This window comes from Thermobia domestica, chromosome 11, assembly GCF_964235325.1.
Source record: "Thermobia domestica chromosome 11, izTheDome1.hap1.1, whole genome shotgun sequence".
In the NCBI taxonomy this organism is placed as follows: domain Eukaryota; kingdom Metazoa; phylum Arthropoda; class Insecta; order Zygentoma; family Lepismatidae; genus Thermobia; species Thermobia domestica.
The window spans coordinates 247,142,354-247,161,339 of record NC_137464.1 but is presented as its reverse complement, the minus strand read 5'-3'; the positions used below and the strand labels follow the sequence as shown (position 1 = coordinate 247,161,339).

Genomic DNA, 18,986 nt, shown 5'->3' with positions numbered 1-18,986 from the left:
AAGTGTATACATTAAACTCTCTCTCTCAATACTCTAATGATAAACAAATGTATAAAGAAAAGCAAAATTCTAGTATAAATTGAAATCAATTTAGGCCAAGATATGATGTCTGTAAATATAGCAAACTAACAGTTACATCGACTGTAAGGTAAGAATAGGTATAAAACTAGTGTGTTTATATTATATACATAAATACAATAATAAATATTTATTAAAAACAGTTATTGAAAGTATTCATTAAAAGCACTTCCAAAAGAACACCGACAACGTTTGGGAGGTGATTCCTGACACCAAAATAAGACAAAAAGTATAGACCAACCTGGTTGCACAAATGCTTCCTTTTGGAGTTATAGGCTGCCGAAAACATGAAAAAATGACTTTTTAAAATCTATAGCTCCAATATTATGGAACCTACTGTAGTCGGCTCAAGACTTCACTAGATGTGCGCTATACAAAAATACATGTTTCAGAATCCTAAGGTACTTACGCAACAATTTTTATAGGGGGAGTTTGGCTACAGGCATATAATTTGAAGTATTCTCCAACTACCTCTATAAAAATTGTTGCAGAAGTACCGAAGGATTCTGAAACATGGGTATTTGGATAGGGCACATACTAGTTCCTAAATAAAGTCTTGGCCCGACTACGGTAGGTCCCGTAGTATTGGAGCTATGGACCTTTAATGTTAATTTTTTCATGTTTTCGACAGCCCGAAAGGAAGCATTTTTGCACCCAGGTTGGTCTACAATTTTTGTCTTAATTTGGCGTCAGAAATCACCTCCCAAACGTTGTTGGTGTTGTTTTGAAACACCCTATATATTTTCGAGTTTAATAGTTGGCATCACAATATTGAGACTTTTATGTAAAACTTTCTGAATATGTATTGTATTATATTATATGTAGCATAAAAATTTGATGATACAAAAACCTTGTATTTGAGTATATACAGTAATACTGAACAACAAATATACTTACCTCTGGCATTTTATAAAATTCCATTGCCATTGTAACTACATTCAAACCAATAACAGCAGCAATCGCAAGATCAAAATATTTGGATGTGACAACATTATGCACCTGAAGGCGGGGTTTAGAATAATTAATCCAATAAGGAGGCTCATGCATTTCTGTAAAAGAAAACAATGTGTGTAAGGTAATGATAACTTATTTAATTTACTATTAAAACTAGTGGTGGGCACAAAAACAGGTTTTTCGCTGAAACCGGTTTCGGTTTTCTCCAAAACCGGTTCGGTTTTTCATCTCATCCGGTTTCGGTTTCCTTCAAAACCGATTCCGTTTTTTTTTTCAAAATTTGTTCTATTTCTGACCAGAATGGTGTTTCGTTGTTCTCCGGAAACCGAATCCATTTCCACAGAAATAGTTTTGTGTGTTTTCGAAAAGTTTAAAACCGAACCAGTTTTGGAGAAAACCGAAATGTCGGTTTTTCGGGTTTCGGTTTTTATAAAAAAAACCGGTTTTGCCCATCCCTAATTAAAACTTACAGGATGTCATATTAGCCTTCAGCACGAAATTATCAAAAGATAAATAAAATAGAGAAATAAAATACATTTTGTCTGGTCAAAAACAGTAAGAACTATTTCTGTAAATGTGTAGAAAATGAATAGGTATTGAATAAATCAAATTTTGATGCAGAAACCCAGAAAGTGCTTCTGCACTCAGTGTTATTGCCGTACTAAAATTCTGACTTCCTGATTTACTAAGAAATCCCCAACATACAAATATTGAGAGTAATTCGGCTATTAAGAATCTCTCAACAAAGTTGAAGATAATTTTATATATTATTATGATATGAATGGTCCAGTGACGTTCGGTAGCATCGTCAAGAACTTCAGCATTTAGCGATCAACATAAAACTTAAAAAAAAAAAAAAAAAAAAACAACTTTGACGCTTTCTAAAGTAAGAAGAATACATTTTCTGACATATTATGTTTACTTGTAAATTACGATAAAATATGTTCAGAGTGACAATGAAGAACTAAGAAACAGAAAAATATATTCTCTGGATATATATACTGGTGAGTGTAATAGACACAATCTACCATATCAAATTTTTCATAGGAGCCTTAATCCCGCTTTAAAATGGCCTTGTGACGTCACTGATCATTTTCAAAAAGAATATAAACCTGACTAAGTTCAAACCACCAATAGACGGCGGGAGATATCAGATAGACTATGTTATGATTCAGGACAGGTATCGGAATAGCTTAAAGAACGCGAAGACCCTTCCCGGGGCTGATATTTTCTCTGATCATAATCTTGTGTTGGCCGAAGTAGATATTCAACTGAAAAATGTAGGCAGAAGAAAAGTAGGTAACAAAGTGTTGAATACTGAAAAGTTGAAAAACGAGGAAATAAGAAATCTTTTCGCTGAAAAATTCGAAGAAAAATGTTCAAACGAGGAAAGGATAGGCGCAGGTAGTAACGCACGGTGGGAACATATTAAACGTTGCTTACAGCAGGCTGCAGAAGAAGCAGTAGGTTACCGCGAACACAAAACTGCTAAGAAACCATGGGTTACAGAGCAGATGTTGCAGAAAATGAGGGAGAGGAAGATGTGGAAACAGGTTGATACAGAAGAGGGCAGAAAGATGTACAGAAAGTTAAATAATGAATTACGAAGAGAAACAGACAAAGCGAGGGAAGAGTTTTACAAAAGAAAATGCGAGGACATAGAAGAATTAGAAAGAGTTGGGAAATATGAGGAAATGTACAAGGAGGTGAAATCTATGGAATTTCGGAGGAAACAAGGGAGTATCATGATGGCAGTAGAAAATAAGAATGGGAAGGTAGTCAGCGAGAGAAATGAGGTCATAGGAAGGTGGAAAGAATACGTTGAAGACTTATATGAGAGTAGGGATAGACCGTGTAGCCTAAATGTTGAAGTAGAAAATCAAGTAGGCGAGGATGATAAAGGATTTAGTATTCTTAGGGATGAGTTTGAAAAGGCTATATCCGAGATTAGGAATGGAAAGGCAACAGGAATAGATAACATACCAATTGAATTCATTAAAAATATAGGAGACAAGGGAAAGAAAGAATTGTGGCGACTATGCAATGAAATATATGAAACAGGAGAATGGCCAAGAGACTTTCTGAAAACGATCATGATACCGATGGCTAAGAAATGGAACCCAAAGAGATGTGAGGATTATAGAACTATTAGTCTTATATCTCATGCAGCTAAAATTCTGCTCCGAATACTGAACAGAAGGTTATATGGAAGAACAAATAAAGATGTTGAGGAGGAGCAGTTCGGGTTCAGAAGAGACAAGGGCACAAGAGATGCTATTGGATTATTAAGGGTGATCGGTGAAAGATTTATAGAAAAAGGGAAAGAGGTGTATGTTGTATTTATTGATCTAGAAAAGGCTTTTGACCGCGTGAATTGGGAATTGTTGTTGGGAGTTCTAACAAAGATAGGGTTGTAATGGAAAGATAGAAGACTCATAAGAAACTTATACATGAACCAGCAAGTAAGTGTTAGGATAGGGGAAGAACTGACGGAAGAGAGTGCAATTGGAAGGGGAGTTCGACAAGGATGCTGCCTCTCGCCAACACTATTTAATGTATATCTAGAAGAGATAGTGAAAAAGAGCCTACATGATGATGATGGCATTTCGGTAGGAGGTAGAATGATTAGATGCATAAGATTTGCAGACGATATGGCCCTTGTTGCAGAATCTGAAAAGAAAATCAATAAAATGTTAGAAAAAATGAGAAGGGGCTTTGAAGAATATGGGATGAAAATAAATGTTAGAAAGACAAAAGCCATGGTGATTGGAACAAAGGGGTCTGTGTCAAATATAAAAGTAGGAGGGGAGAAAATAGAACAAGTGAATAGTTTTCGATACCTGGGTAGTGTTCTTAGTAATGACATGAAATGCGAACGTGAAATAAAAGAAAGGATAGGAATGGCGAAAGAAGCCTTTAAAAGAAAGAAAAGTCTGTTTTGTGGGACCTTGAACAAAGAGTTGAGAAAAAGACTCATAAAATGCTTCGTATGGAGTGTTGTGCTGTATGGGGCGGAAACGTGGACATTGCGTAAGGGTGACGAAAATCGACTGGAAGCCTTCGAAATTTGGGTGTGGAGAAGAATGGAAAGAGTTAGTTGGGTCGAGCGGAAAACGAATGAGAGAGTGTTAGAAATGTTGGGTGAGTAAAGAACACTTTTAGATATTATTAGGAAGAGGAAGAGAAACTGGTTGGGACATTGCCTAAGAAGAGATTGTATCATGAGGGACGTCCTAGAGGGTATGGTGTCGGGAAAGAGAGGGAGGGGGCGAAGGAGACTACAATTAATGGATGATATTAAAACAGAAAGATCATACGCGAAGACGAAAAGTTTAGCGGAGGACCGTGGAGCATGGAAGCTTCTCAGCTGCGGCAAGTGACCTGCCAATAAAGGCAGAATACCTATGATGATGATGATGATAAGTTCAAACCCCAAATTCAATACCCAATATCTTTGGAACGAAAAGTTTGCATAGGAAAATATTTCATTTGCATATTAAACAGGTCTCGTTCATGCTAATGTAAGTTTGGTGACAATTAAATGTGTTCTGTAGATTGCATACAATAAACACTATTCTTGTGATTGATTATTTTAGAAAATAAATAAATAAAGGACGATAAGAAAAACAGTAAATAAATACATAAAATGAATATAAAAACTAAAACTTACTTCTTCGCTTTTTCTCCATTTGTTTCGCCCGCTTTAAAGCCCGTCTTGCTTTTTCTTCCTTTTCTTGCTCCTCACGACATCTATGGAAATTCTCTACAACTACTCCCACAAACATGTTCAGTACAAAGAATCCCACCAGGAGAAGAAACGAAATGAAGTACAAAAGTCTCCACTCAGAGTAGTTTTCAATTGGCTGGAAAACAAGAGTAAATTTATCTTTAGATAATAAAAAAAACAAATTAATATGATTGTTCTACTTTTATACTTCAGGAAACACTAAGGACCTATCCGGTTGTAACGACGTGAACAGACTTTGGGAGAGATTGTTAAAATTAACTTAAATGTGGAAGAGACTATATAGATTCTACATTCCTAAAGCAAATTGTCCTAAAATGGTTGGAATATAGTCAAAACAAAACAAAACAAAAAAAAAGCACGAAATATTAACATTAATGTCAATGGAAAATCAATGAAAAACAAATAATTCCTCCACTTATCTCAAAAATCAAAGGAAGGAAGTGGCAGAAATTCAGCTCAAGTGTAAAAAAGACTACAAAAATTGCTCAAAAATGGATGGAACACAATCAAAAGCACGAAACATAACATTAATGTCAATGGAAAATCAATGAGAAACAAATGATTCGTCCACTTATCTCAAAAATCAAAGGAAGGAAGTGGCAGAAATTCAGCTCAAATGTAAAAGAGACTACAAAAATTGTTCAAAAATGGATGGAACATAGTCAAAAGCACGAAACATAACATTAATGTCAATGGAAAATCAATGAAAAGCAAAAAAAACTTCCACTTATCTCAAAAACCAAAAGAAGGATATAACTGAAAATCATCTTAAATATAGAACAGACTATGCAGATTCTACAGACTCTACATTCAAAAAAGAAATTGTTTTAAAATGGATGGAGCATAGTAAAAAAAAATCACGAAACATGAACACTGAAGTCAATTGAAAATCAATGAAAAATCTGAAATCGTCCACATATTTCAAAAACTGTAATAAGGAGATGGCTAATTGAAAGCTTATTGCAAGGACATAATGAAGAGCTGAAAATGGTGTATAGCACGTCAGGTAAATATGGATAGAACATTGTCAAAAGTCAAGTTGTTTGAGTAAAATCAATAATAATGATAAAATATATGCATCTCTTTTGAATTATCCAGGGTGCGCCACGCGGAGGTTACGTGCTTGAAATATCTCACATCTGGATTTGGAACCTCCAGACTCGATTTGGCACGCACCCTGACTTTTGACCTGATCACGTGACACAGTATGGTCCTTATGGCAAACCGGATAGGTTCTTTTACAAGATTTAGATGTTAGTAATATTGGTTGAAATTTCAATCGGACAACAAATCAAAATTACAACAATTAAAAAAGTAACATCAACTTGTTACATTTTCTTTTTCATTCTCTAGTCAGCAATGAAATTGAATTTTGGGGTTAATTTAAAAAGTGCGTTTAAACTGCTCAAGATGGCAATTAGAAAAATAACACAAATACTATCATTTAAATAACTTAATAGACAATCTATAAATTTCACTTCTGAAGATTATTTTCTTGAATTTTCTGTACAATTGTCCAACTGCTCCAATAGTTTTTTTAAAAACATATGTATGATAACTTGCCTTGCAAATATTTTCTGAATTTATCTACTACAATATTGTTTCCAAAAGTTACAGAAAACTACAGTCAAATCTACTCACCAATCCGAAACTATTAGCTTTAGAATTTAATTAACTATTTATGTAACTTTAATAATATATAGTACATATCAGATATGCATGATTTAAGTTAGATAGACATAATCAACAGAACAAACACGAACATAAACTTGAATTAAATCCGATACAATATAGAACAGGTAAGAAAAAATTATATTTCCACTATTTTTATATTTATGTTAATTTAAAAGATCAACATTAATTAGAACCATTAATTTTCTTTCATATATCTAATGACAACTGAAATAATGGGCTTGGAAAATTATTTTAAAGCATGCCTACTGAAAACAGCGCTCATGCTATCCAAACTAATTATTATTTTGTTAAAAAAAATCTACAAATCTAAATGTGTCAACAGGTGGTAAGCTTTTAGTGTCTGTTTTAAGAAAGCCTTCATATATATAGAACATTTCTTCCCATATTCAATGAAACATTCTCTCTCTTTCTCTCTCGATCTTGGGCAAGAGGAGGAATACTCAACATGTAAAAGTTATGACACTGACCAATAAAATTTCTAATTTTTCCCCCGCAGAAAATTCTAGGGCAAGCTCTTCCTCTTATGTTTCAAAATACTGAAAAGTTTTGAAGACATTGTAGGCCATTTTATGTTAATACTGTAATGTACCACGGGCTTGTGTTTATAAACATTACATGTGCTGCTGTTTGTCAACAACAACTACATGTATTTTACGATGGAGTGCTACATCTCACGTGGGATTATTACAGAAGCAAACGACGAACCACTAGCACCGCCTACAGTATATGACGACAAGGGAGCAGCAGCGCCACTGCCGCCCGGAATGCCTATATAACGAAGAGGATTTAACGGACAGCTACCGGTTTGCGATTCGTTACTCTTCCTCTAGCTTGCTTGGAGCTCTAGGAAAAACCCAACCTAAAAGCTTCTGGTTTGCTACAAAACTCTAGGCTCCCTTTCATCCCGCCTTAGCTTCCACGGAGCTCTGTTGGAATCCCAACTTTAGTCACTTAGCCTGCCTTGGGGTTCTGTAACTCAACCCCATCATTGCTTATTTCGAAACATTGATGTTTGCTACTCCACTCTGCTTAACTTGCTTCGAAGCTCTGTAAAGATCTTACCCTAAGGCTGCACGGTCTTGGACCACCTTTACTCTACCTTACATTAGAGAAAGTTATATTGAAGATTTTTATAATAAAAACCGGTAGTGAAAATTAATTCCAAACTCTAATCTACTCTACGTAACTCTACCTACCCCCCACAAAGAGAAAAACTTTACAATATTTTAACCATATTTTTGAAGTTGAATATTTATTTATTTATTTAAAATGGCGGAGTTAAGGCATAACCTTTTCTTACACTCAATCATTTACATTTTTCTTTTACAGTCGGATTTCATTTTTTTTATTACGACGAGAATAAAAATGATATACAGTTAGGCACGTTAAAGAGTTACCGACATACAGAACAATACAAAAAATAAAACATGAAAAATGAAACTTATTACATATAAAATAAACACTAAAACAAACAAGAGACAATGCTAAAGACATGTTAAGCTAGGTTAAACTATACAAGGAGAAACAAAGACGTCAATCTTGATTATATATAACATAAAATACATTCCTATGATTCACTATCTATAGATAAAATGATGCACCTACTTAAGTGATTGTGTGTAATGTATACGTTCATACACATGTATCAGAAGGGAATAGAAAAGAAAATAAGAAGAAATAGAAAGAGAGAGAGAGAGAGAGAAAAAAAAACGAACGACTGCATGGTAACGCCAGGAATAGTTTTGTGTGTAACAACTTTTTTTTTCTTTCTTACTGAAGACCTTCATTAGAAAGATATTCTTTAAGCCGACGTTTAAAAGTCAACAAGTTTAAAATACAATATTGAAATTGTTATTTTAATGGAAATTTACATTGAAAATGTTTTTACTTACCTGTTGATCTACCCCAACAGCATCCAATCCCGTGTACATAATGTTAACCCATCCGTCTTTGGAAGACAATACGAACAATGACATTAACGCTTTACTCAAATCATCAAAGTTATATTTTCGATTCACCCATTTCCCACTATTGTTCTCACAATCTGTTTTATTTTTAACAGTCGAACTTGTATGCCCTTCACAATAATAAAATGTGCCTTTGAAGAGCTGAAAAAGAACAATAAAAACACAATTACTATTTCTGATACTTTAAGCAGCATATAATGAAATTATATACGTAATCAGATTTTAAACATACTAGGAAAATCTGCTTAAATAAGAAGAACACAATGTTATTTGTACGAAATTTTAATATGTATTTAATAGATTAAGTTTATACAAGGAATCCCACATAAAACCAGTACGCCTCACATACCAGTTAATTATTTCTAGTTAAATTGCTTGTGGAGTGACAACACTGTCTCGAAAGTTGGCTACACTGCATTTTATCGGAAAGTTGAGTACAGCAATTTGTTTGCGGATCAGTTGTGAGAAGCTGTATTGTTGAGTTGTTGCAATGTGTTATATGTTGAATCAGTGCTTGTGGTAACAAGGAACATTTGTGACAGAAATGGGGCAATTTGCATTGCATTATGGGACACAATGCATTCATAATCCTCAGTGAAAAGCAAAGTGTATGCTGACAATCCTCACACAATATACGATCTTAAACGGAACATTACTAGAGAAGTAACAACATCACGCCTGCAGAATTACAGCATCCTGCTAGTAATGTCATCAAACGAGGTCAGCGATGCCTGGGTGCCCACGGTCACCACTTCCAGCATCACTTATATAAGATAATAGTTTAACGTTACTATTATGTATTCATTTTTACTGTTAAAGTGTTACTTGAATCTCGTGCGTGAGGCGTATGTGGGACACTCTGTATAACAAAAATTGTTTATGTATGCAGTATTATTAATATTCCCGTTATACATTCATACCTAATACGTGAAATCATCTGCGTAAGAGGATTTAATATAATTTCAACTTTAGAGCTTTCCTTCTTTTCTGAAACTGAAATTAATGTGTTCTAATACGTTGAGTTGATAGTGAAATTGAATGAAATAAAATGTGTTTGATTTAACGTCTCACCATTGTGCTATTTTGCTAAAGGAGACAGACAATTTATGAAAGTGAATGATCATGCAAGAATTAATGAATGATAATAAGGGAGGAAATTCCGAGAAAATGGGAAAATCCCGAGAAAATCTACAGACATGATACTCTCCACTACAAACTCATTTGAGTTGAGATTGAATCAGAACTTTCTCGCACAAGACGTAAATGCCCTATCACTGAGCTATCGTACATTGCTTCAAAAATGTCAGAATTATTTGTATGTATTTGTATGTAATTATACATAGCACTTGGAAATCATCACCATAGACTCAGATTTAAGAAACCGAAAGTAGTATGTGTCCATATCTTCTAATTTCTGTGAATTACAAATACAGTATTATCATAAATAACAATAATAGTTTTCAAGCTAATCTTGTTTCACAATCAGAATTTAATTTCTTTCTGATAATTAAAATTTCAAAATAAAAGCTATGAAATTATCATTTATGCAAACAAATTGTAATTAATTTGATCATATAGTATGGTTCTAATTTGTTTTGAGAATCTTTGTTCTGTGTTTAGTATATACATTAATCTCGATCACTAATCTATAAATTAAAAGTGAACATCGAACGAAAACTGTCAACGAATTGATTCCCAAATAAGAATAGAGTTTAATTGTATAACACTGTTTTTATCTGTTTTGAAAAATCTTGATATACATAATGGTATATATATTAATTTAGAACAATAATCAGTAACATACAAGGCAACATCGAATCAAAAACTGTCAACAAATTGCTCCCTAAATGTAATTAAAATATCAAACTAGGAATATAAATTTGATTGTACGCAGGGGTGGATCCAGGGGGGCGATTGCCGCCCCTCCCAAGAAGAGGAAGCTTTTTTATTTTATATATATAAATAAAACCCATCCCAAAGTTTGGAGCCTTTAAAAGTAGCAGTATGACAACCCACCGCCTCCCCAGAAGCCGGTCCTGGATCCGCCCCTGATTGTACGGAGAGCAGTCAAAAAAAGTTCCCGAAATGTTGTTGTAGTTTTGCCATTTGTGACGCAACCACAATAAATCTTGTACACTACAGCCCTTAGGTTGCTTAAGGAATCTTCGGAACACACATACTTCCCCCACCGCTCTTGCTATTGCTGGAAACATCGACAAAATCCTTGTTTTGGTGTTATCCGAAGAAAACAATGTGTATAGTGTAATGATGATATTTACCTTTCACTATTAAAATATATAGGATGTAATATTAGTCTTCAGCACGAAATTCTTGTCAGAAGATAAATAAAATATATTTTGTCTGGTCAAAAGCAGTAAGAAATAGTTCTGTAAATATGTACAAAATTAATAGGTATTGAATAAATCAAATTTTGATGCAGAAACTGAAAAGTGCTCCAATGAAGGATTTCAGTCTTATTTCCGTACTAAAATTCTGACTTTCTGATTTACTGAAAAATTCCCAATATGCAAATACTGAGAGTGATTCGACTATTAAAAACCTGACACTAAAAATAATACAAAACTTACCATTTTCTTTTGCTTAGTTTAGCGTTAGTTTCGATGTCTTCTACAGTGACGAAACAGCTACCGGTGTTGTTCTCCTTAACCCCTTGCACTGAAATGACGAGTCTAGCCCGTCATGGCCTCCCAGTGTCAAATCGCACACTGACGAGCTACACTCGTCATAAAATTTAAAATATTTTAGCATCACGTAGGGTTACTATATTGATGTTTTGAAAGTTATATAATGATAAACCATGTATAATACACTTTTATAACTTATACTTCAGTTATCAGAATTCAGAAAATAAATCGTAGTGGAAGGGGTTAAAACATTGTCAGCATAAACTGATTTTAAGGCTATCAAAGCAGGTATCTGAAGCTGAATCCGCCAATTTGCATTGAACTTGATGTTTATGCATTGCTCGAACTGCGACATTGAACCAACTAATCACCAGATATTTATCCGATTATCTACACTACTCGTAAACTTTTGACTGTCCTTCGTATAATGTTGTTCATTGTTTTAAATATCTTTGTTCCATGATAGCATATGCATTAATACAGGGCCGTGCCTTGGAAAATCAGCGCCCGGGGCGAGAGTATACGACGGCGCCCCATACCTATATTCCAAGCAATTTTTCCTATCTTTTTCCATTTTTCTCCCGAATTTTTCGGCCCCCTTACTTCGGCGCCCGGAGCCGTCGCCCCGCTCGCCCCCCCACGACACGGCCCTGCGTTAATATAAACGACTAGTATGTAAATTAAAGTGAAAATCGAAACAAAATTATCAATGAATTGCTTTCTTAATGTAATTAAAGTTTGAAACTAACAATCTGATGCTAATTTTATATACAGGATGTTACGAAAAATTTGTCACAATTTTTTGGAAATATATTCCTCACACTAAAAGAAGAAAAAATGTCATATGGGCCTGTGGTCGGAAGTGCATAATTACTTAGTTATAGGGTGCAGGAAACGTAAAAAAAAAATGAACTTTATATGTCCATAGTTCTATTACTATAAGACCGATAAGACCAATCATTTTTAGAGAGGCTGTTTGGGACTATTTGATCACTCTCCACCTACCTTTCTAAAAATTAGTGTGCAAGTACTTGAGCATTCTAAAGAGTCTTCAACCCGGCGAAATTAAAATACCGCTAATTTTACATTAATTATGTGATATCTTCAAATAGATAAAAGATAATCAAAATGTGGAACAAAAGCGCCCTAGACAATATCATTTTACATGAGAAACCGTTATCACGACTCACTTATCTGCTTTCGATTTCGAGCCATTTTGAAAATCGGCATTTATTTTCGCGTTTCTAAACAGCTGAAAACATAAAGCCACTAGGTGACTTGTGGTAACGGTACCTCATGCAAAATAATATTGTCTAGGGCGCTCTTGTTCCATATTTCAATTATCTCTTATCTATTTGAAGATATCACATAATTACTGTAAAATTAGCGGTATTTTAATTTCGCCGGGATGAAGACTCTTAAACATGGATATTTGGATCGTTCACGCACCAGTTCCTCAGTGATGTCTTGACTCGACTACGACAGGTCCCATAGTAACGGAGCAATGAACTTTTAAAGTTCACTTGTTTCACATTTTCGACACCCAATAACTTCGAAACTATCCACTTTTGAGCACGGGTCCACATGAACTTTTTTTCTTATTTTGACGTGAGAAATCTGTTCCCAAAACATTGAGACACGTTTTTCGTAACACCCTGTATAATCATGATAATCTGAACTATCATACTAAAACCAGTGTTTACAATATAACTGATTAGTGTACAAGAACGTGATACTGTATAATGAATAAATGTACTCACTTGAACGCCTAGAATACCGAATATAATGAAAAAAGTGCAGCAGATGAGAACTATGTTCCCTATAGGACGGAGAGAAGAAAGGAGAGTTTGGACAACCAGTTTTAGCCCTGGTGCCCTGTTGATTACTCGAAGAGGACGTAGAGATCGAAGAAGACGAAACACCTGCAATGTTTAAAAAACAAAAACAGAATGAGAAAGTATATCAAATCTATATACGTGATAAATCTATATACTATCAGCTAAGTAATAAATGGAACACAATTTTCACAATGCAGCTTCGGATCGTGCCTTTTTTAATTTTTTTTACAGTAACCTGTTTTTTTAAACTATTTTAAAATGTATCTTTTAAATGATTTTTTTATTAGTTGTATGAAGGCTACCAGTGGTGTAGCAGCTGCCCCCGCAACCCCCGCAGTGCGGGGAGCCCCGAGGTATAGGGGGCCCCGAAGTCTTGCGATGAATAAAGATTTAAAGAAGTAGAAACTCAACCTTACTTCTATCGGCTTTACAACTAGGGTCCCTCCTCTATACTTTGCAGGGGGGCCCGCAAAAGTGTGCTACGCCACTGAGGGCTACCCAAAAAGTAACAGACATTTTGAAATAATAAAAAAAGTAACAGAATGAAGAAACCAAATTGTATTATATACACTCATGTCCAAAATGATTGTCGCCTATCTGTAACTGTCTTCTTGTAAGAATATAATTTGATAATGATTTTGCAGGGTACTTTAAATACTGATATTGTGTGTATAATCGGGAAATGTATATTTGTAGTAAATTTCAAAGGAAAAGAATTATAAGTACGAAAATTAGAATAAGTAAAATAAAATGTTACTAAATGGACAAGAAAGTTTTATTTTCGTTTTATTGTTCTTATTTATTGATCTTTTGACATGAAATTTGCCACATACATATCTTTGCCGATTATACACAAACTAACATTGTGAGAAATACCGTGTGAATTCGTTATCAAGTTATATTCCTACAACAACACATTTATAGGCAATAATTTTGAACATGAGTGTACATTTGAAAGCGACACTCTTAAGCTATTTCTCGACATAGTCGCCATGCAAATTAAAACACTTATCACCATACCGTGGCACAAGTTTTTCAACACCGTCGCGGTAGAAATCTGCCGCTTGCGATTTCAACCACTGGCTTACACCAGCATGCAGTTCGGCGTCAGTAGCAAAACTTTATGTAACAAGCCATGTCTTCATCGCTGGGAAGAGGTGGTAGTCGCTGGGCGCCACATTCGGGCTGTATGGTGGGTGATCGAAAATCATCCAAGAGCTCTCGGGTACGCTTGGCCGTGTGTGCATCATTGCCTCACTCGGCCTTTACTCATTATTCCATGTCTGTACACTTCACACAGTTGGCGATGGATTTAAATTGGCTTGCGGCTTTTTTTCCAACAAACACCTAATCACAGAAAGCACCTCACAAAAGGCGGGAGTTTCTGTTGCAGCACACACGTTACAAAACGCACAGTAAGCGTGTTACAGTCCTCACAATACCACAGCTGGATGGGTACTGAGTGTGGCAACGTTCTGACACTAAGAAGGAGAATCTAACCCCGTCTACTGGCGCGATAGGCCAAAACGTCTGGGACATCCTGGACACTCCTCGTATTTTATTAATAGTAATATCAATAATATTAATCATTCTGACCAAAATTGAAATTAGTACATAATTTGAGAATCCTGTATGATTCAGTCTTCAGCAAACCCTGTTTATGCTAGGTTTTCTTATAATTTATCAGTAATTACGTAACATGAAAGTTTATTTCTCAATACAGCGTAAATTATTTATTGACCTTTATCACATATTTTGTTAAAAAATTACTGACATTGACATGTTCTGCTAAAATTGTAAGTATAGTATGTTCTGTACTTTAATTTTTATAAGGGGAAATTACTGGCAATATACTGGTAATATAATTCACAAATTTAAAATGTAACTGGAGTGTTACTTAGTGTCACTGTTTAATATAGTACTGTTCAATACGTATTAGATTTAAAACGCATACGTTTTTTCGTAAATAAAGTATAAATTTTCCTATTGTTTCGAAGTTTGTAATTGCTTTTTTTAATCAAGGCTATTCCAAGAAAAGAACCACGGAAGGAGGATATGTCTTTAAAAGAGAACCCCAAATAGACAGAATGAATTAAAATACCATTTTACCCAGTTCAACATAAACATTTGGAGATGAGCGAGGTTCGATTCTGTCCTCCAGCATCCCAAACGAATTTTTTCTACACTACAAAATGATTTGATTATATTATGTGGACATCATGGCACCCGCTATTAACTAATAATAACGTTAAGGATAATTGAGTGAAACTCTGTGATTTGGAACTAAAAGGGTTAATTTCAAAGCTTACGGAAAATGAGATTAAAAATTTAATTAACTGTTTGCTTTCATATGATTTTAATTCATAACACTTTACAAGGTACTGCTGATATGATTATTATAGGAAGTGATGCAAAAGGGATCAAAGCATACATTTGAAGCCATTAAAATCATTTATATAAAAAAGAATATTGATTCTTTGATATTAACCACAGAAACCATATTTATAATTGTCAAATTTACAAGTAATATGGCTGTCACTATTAAGAGAAAACAGTAGATTCAATTTACTACTTAACAGTATATTTTGTAAATATAAAGTAGATAAATAAATAAGTAAATATAAAGTAGATAAATAAATAAGTAAATATAGACAAATAAATTATTAAATATATAGTAGATAAATGAATAATTAAATATAAAGTAGACAAATAAATAAAGTAGACAAATGAATAAATAAAAAATAAATAATAAAGAACTAAATATAAAGTAGACAAATATAGATAAGTAAATGTAAAACAGACAAATAAATAAGTAAATGTAAAATGCACAAATAAGTAAGTACATATAAAGTAGATAAATAAATAAGTAAATGTAAAGTAGATAATAAAATAAGTAAATATAAAACAGATGAATAAATAGGTGAATATAAAGTAGGTAATAAATAAATAAATATGAAGTAAATAAATAAATATAAAGTAGATTTATAAATAAGTAAATATAAAATAGATAAATAAATAAGTAAATGTAAAGAAATAAGTAAATAAAACCAAATAAATAAATAAGTACATATAAAGTAAATAAGTAAATCTAAAGTAGATAAATAAATAAATAAAGTAAATAAGTAAATAAATATAAAAGAAATAGGTAAATAAGTAAATCTAAAGTAGAAAAATAAATAGGCAAACGTAAAGTAGATAAATAAATAAGCAAACAGTTCCAGCAAAACAAAAATTATCAATTATTTTTTTAACTTACGACATACTTTTCAGTCCCTTAAAAATTCATTTTTCTCGATTTTCTCGAAAATTACGCATTATAATTTATACATACCCATATCATGTTGTTCAGCTCAATTAGATGTATCCATTTATATTTGTCCCATTTTTGGACAATCTTGTTTTCTTTAAATGCTACTAATAATATAGATTTTTAAAATATAATTTTTGACTTCTAAAGACTGGACACCCTTTGTGTATTTTAGAAAAGCACAACAGTGTATTTTCCTAAATTACTAAATCACCTTCTTGTGTTTCTAATAGCTTTCACGAAGTTCAAAGTTACTTCATACTATCTAGGTCTTACTTACCCTGAGAATACCAAAGATTCGCGGGCTACTCTCAGAGATGATAGACATGAGCAGATCTATGATGGAAATTATTACAAGAGAACCATCCATAATATTCCAACCGGAAGTAAAATAAGCTTCTTTGCCATACACCATACCAGTAGCTATCACCTGCGAATCAAATAAGCACACAATGGAAGTAGTTTCAGCATAATTCAAACAAATATTGCAATGTTGATTACATTCATTAGTATATAAGAAGCAGGCGCGTACATTCAGAAATTTTTATTGGGGGGTTAAATTTTGGAATGGGGGGTCCAATACCACAAGCCACTACGTCTATGTAGTATTGAACGGATTTTATTCTGCACCCGAAAAGACAATAAATAATTGTAAAATACTTCCACCTATATTTTTGTTGGGAGAGATCAAAGCTTAGGGGACGGGGCTCTAATATTACAAGCCACTACGTCTATGTAGTATTGAACGGATATTATTCTGCACCCGAAAAGACAATAAGTAATTGTAAAATACTTCCACCTATATTTTTGTTGGGAGAGATCAAAGCTTAGGAAACGGGGCTCTAATATTACAAGCCACTACGTCTGTGTAGTATTGAACGGATATTATTCTGCACCCGAAAAGACAATAAGTAATTGTAAAATACTTCCACCTATATTTTTGTTGGGAGAGATCCAAGCTTTGGGGATGGGGCTCTAATATTACAAGCCACTACGTCTATGTAGTATTGAACGGATATTATTCTGCACCCGAAAAGACAATAAGTAATTGTAAAATACTTCCACCTATATTTTTGTTGGGAGAGATCAAAGCTTAGGAAACGGGGCTCTAATATTACAAGCCACTACGTCTGTGTAGTATTGAACGGATATTATTCTGCACCCGAAAAGACAATAAGTAATTGTAAAATACTTCCACCTATATTTTTGTTGGGAGAGATCAAAGCTTAGGAAACGGGGCTCTAATATTACAAGCCACTACGTCTATGTAGTATTGAACGGATATTATTCTGCACCCGAAAAGACAATAAGTAATTGTAAAATACTTCCACCTATATTTTTGTTGGGAGAGATCAAAGCTTAGGAAACGGGGCTCTAATATTACAAGCCACTACGTCTGTGTAGTATTGAACGGGTATTATTCTGCACCCGAAAAGACGATAAGTAATTGTAAAATATTTCCATCTATATTTTCAGGAAAAAAAAATGATAGAACTACATTATGTTTTATAAGAAAAAGAGAACAGATGAAGAGTAAGATCAAATTTTTATGCTACATCAACCATTTCGCTGTTAAACATTGTTTTATTGAGAAAGTGTACAAATATGTCTTGAATTAGGTAGTTTTGGGGAGGATCTGGATTCGATGGTCTTCCCGTGGAAGCGCCCCTGATAAGAAGTAATAACTTTGTACTGAATATATGGTCAAAAGTTTGCGAAATGTAATGTTTATACATAACCGTCATATAGGAAGTGCAATTTTTGAATACTTGGAATCTTCTATAAAAAGACTGCCATATCACCCAAATCATCGGGTTACAAGAAGGTTGTGTAAAAAATCGCTTTTAATGATTACCGTTCTTGCCTTTGTTGAACGAGATCTGGGTTCAATTCCCAGTGATTAGATTGTTTTAACTAAAGTTTAGACTTCACCTTTCACGTCTCATTTAGCCCCGATGCTTATAAAAAGCGTTAATTTCCGCAGATATTTATAATTTTGAGTATATAGTAAGGTAAACATATCAAAATTATTTATAATGTATCTAGGGTTTAGTTTTAACGAAAATTAACGGTTAGTGACAACGAAAATTTATAAATTTTAAATTTTCAACATTTTCTGTTCTCTGCTCCAATCTTTACTTGGTTACTTCTATTGCGGCTGTAGGGACAATCGCATGCTGCAGTAAAATTCCGAGTACTTTAACAGTAAAGTTCCAACATAAAGATTTTTTTTCAAATTGGCCTAAATGGAGTATCTAGATTGAGAGTTGTTTTTCTTCTTTTAAGGAGAAGTGAGCATTAATTGCAGTAGCGAAGTAGGTTAAAATCCAAGTTGTTGATTCCAGGTGTGGTAAGAGTAATTTTAATAGGTGAAATACCGCTGGAAAACAATGGGAAACTACTACACTATTTCTTTCTAGTCTTGCGGCAATGAAAGAGAGGAAATTATGTACAATAATTCAATGATTTTTCACCGCCAAAAGACTTCACAATGAAAATGTTCCTCTCTTCGGATCTCCGGGTAGATTATGTCTTAGCTGGGGAAACGACAAGCAAGAGCGAAAGAATTAGGATAGAAACACGAAACCAAGGATGATATAAAATAGAGGATCTGCCCACACAACAAAATCGTGAAGCCGTACGTCACAGTTTCTCCACACCTACTGCGCTCGCTCCGCGCCAATAAGATCGCAATGTTTCGAGCCAACAATCATGGCGGAAGCGAAAGTAAGCAATCAGATGTTCCAGCTCAGA

At 33.9% G+C, this 18,986-nt stretch overlaps 1 protein-coding gene across 1 annotated transcript in view; it reads right to left on the bottom strand.

Moving 5' to 3' along the window:
• Positions 1-18,986, bottom strand: part of Ca-alpha1T (Ca[2+]-channel protein alpha[[1]] subunit T) — a 316,291-nt gene that overhangs the window by 62,022 nt on the left and 235,283 nt on the right. The window contains exons 21-25 of the mRNA XM_081731934.1: positions 16,513-16,662; positions 12,848-13,009; positions 8,368-8,583; positions 4,703-4,895; positions 976-1,127 (exon numbers count right to left, since the gene is read on the bottom strand). Of these exons, the coding sequence (XP_081588060.1) occupies positions 976-1,127; positions 4,703-4,895; positions 8,368-8,583; positions 12,848-13,009; positions 16,513-16,662 (873 nt within the window). The remainder of the gene's footprint in view (positions 1-975; positions 1,128-4,702; positions 4,896-8,367; positions 8,584-12,847; positions 13,010-16,512; positions 16,663-18,986) is intronic.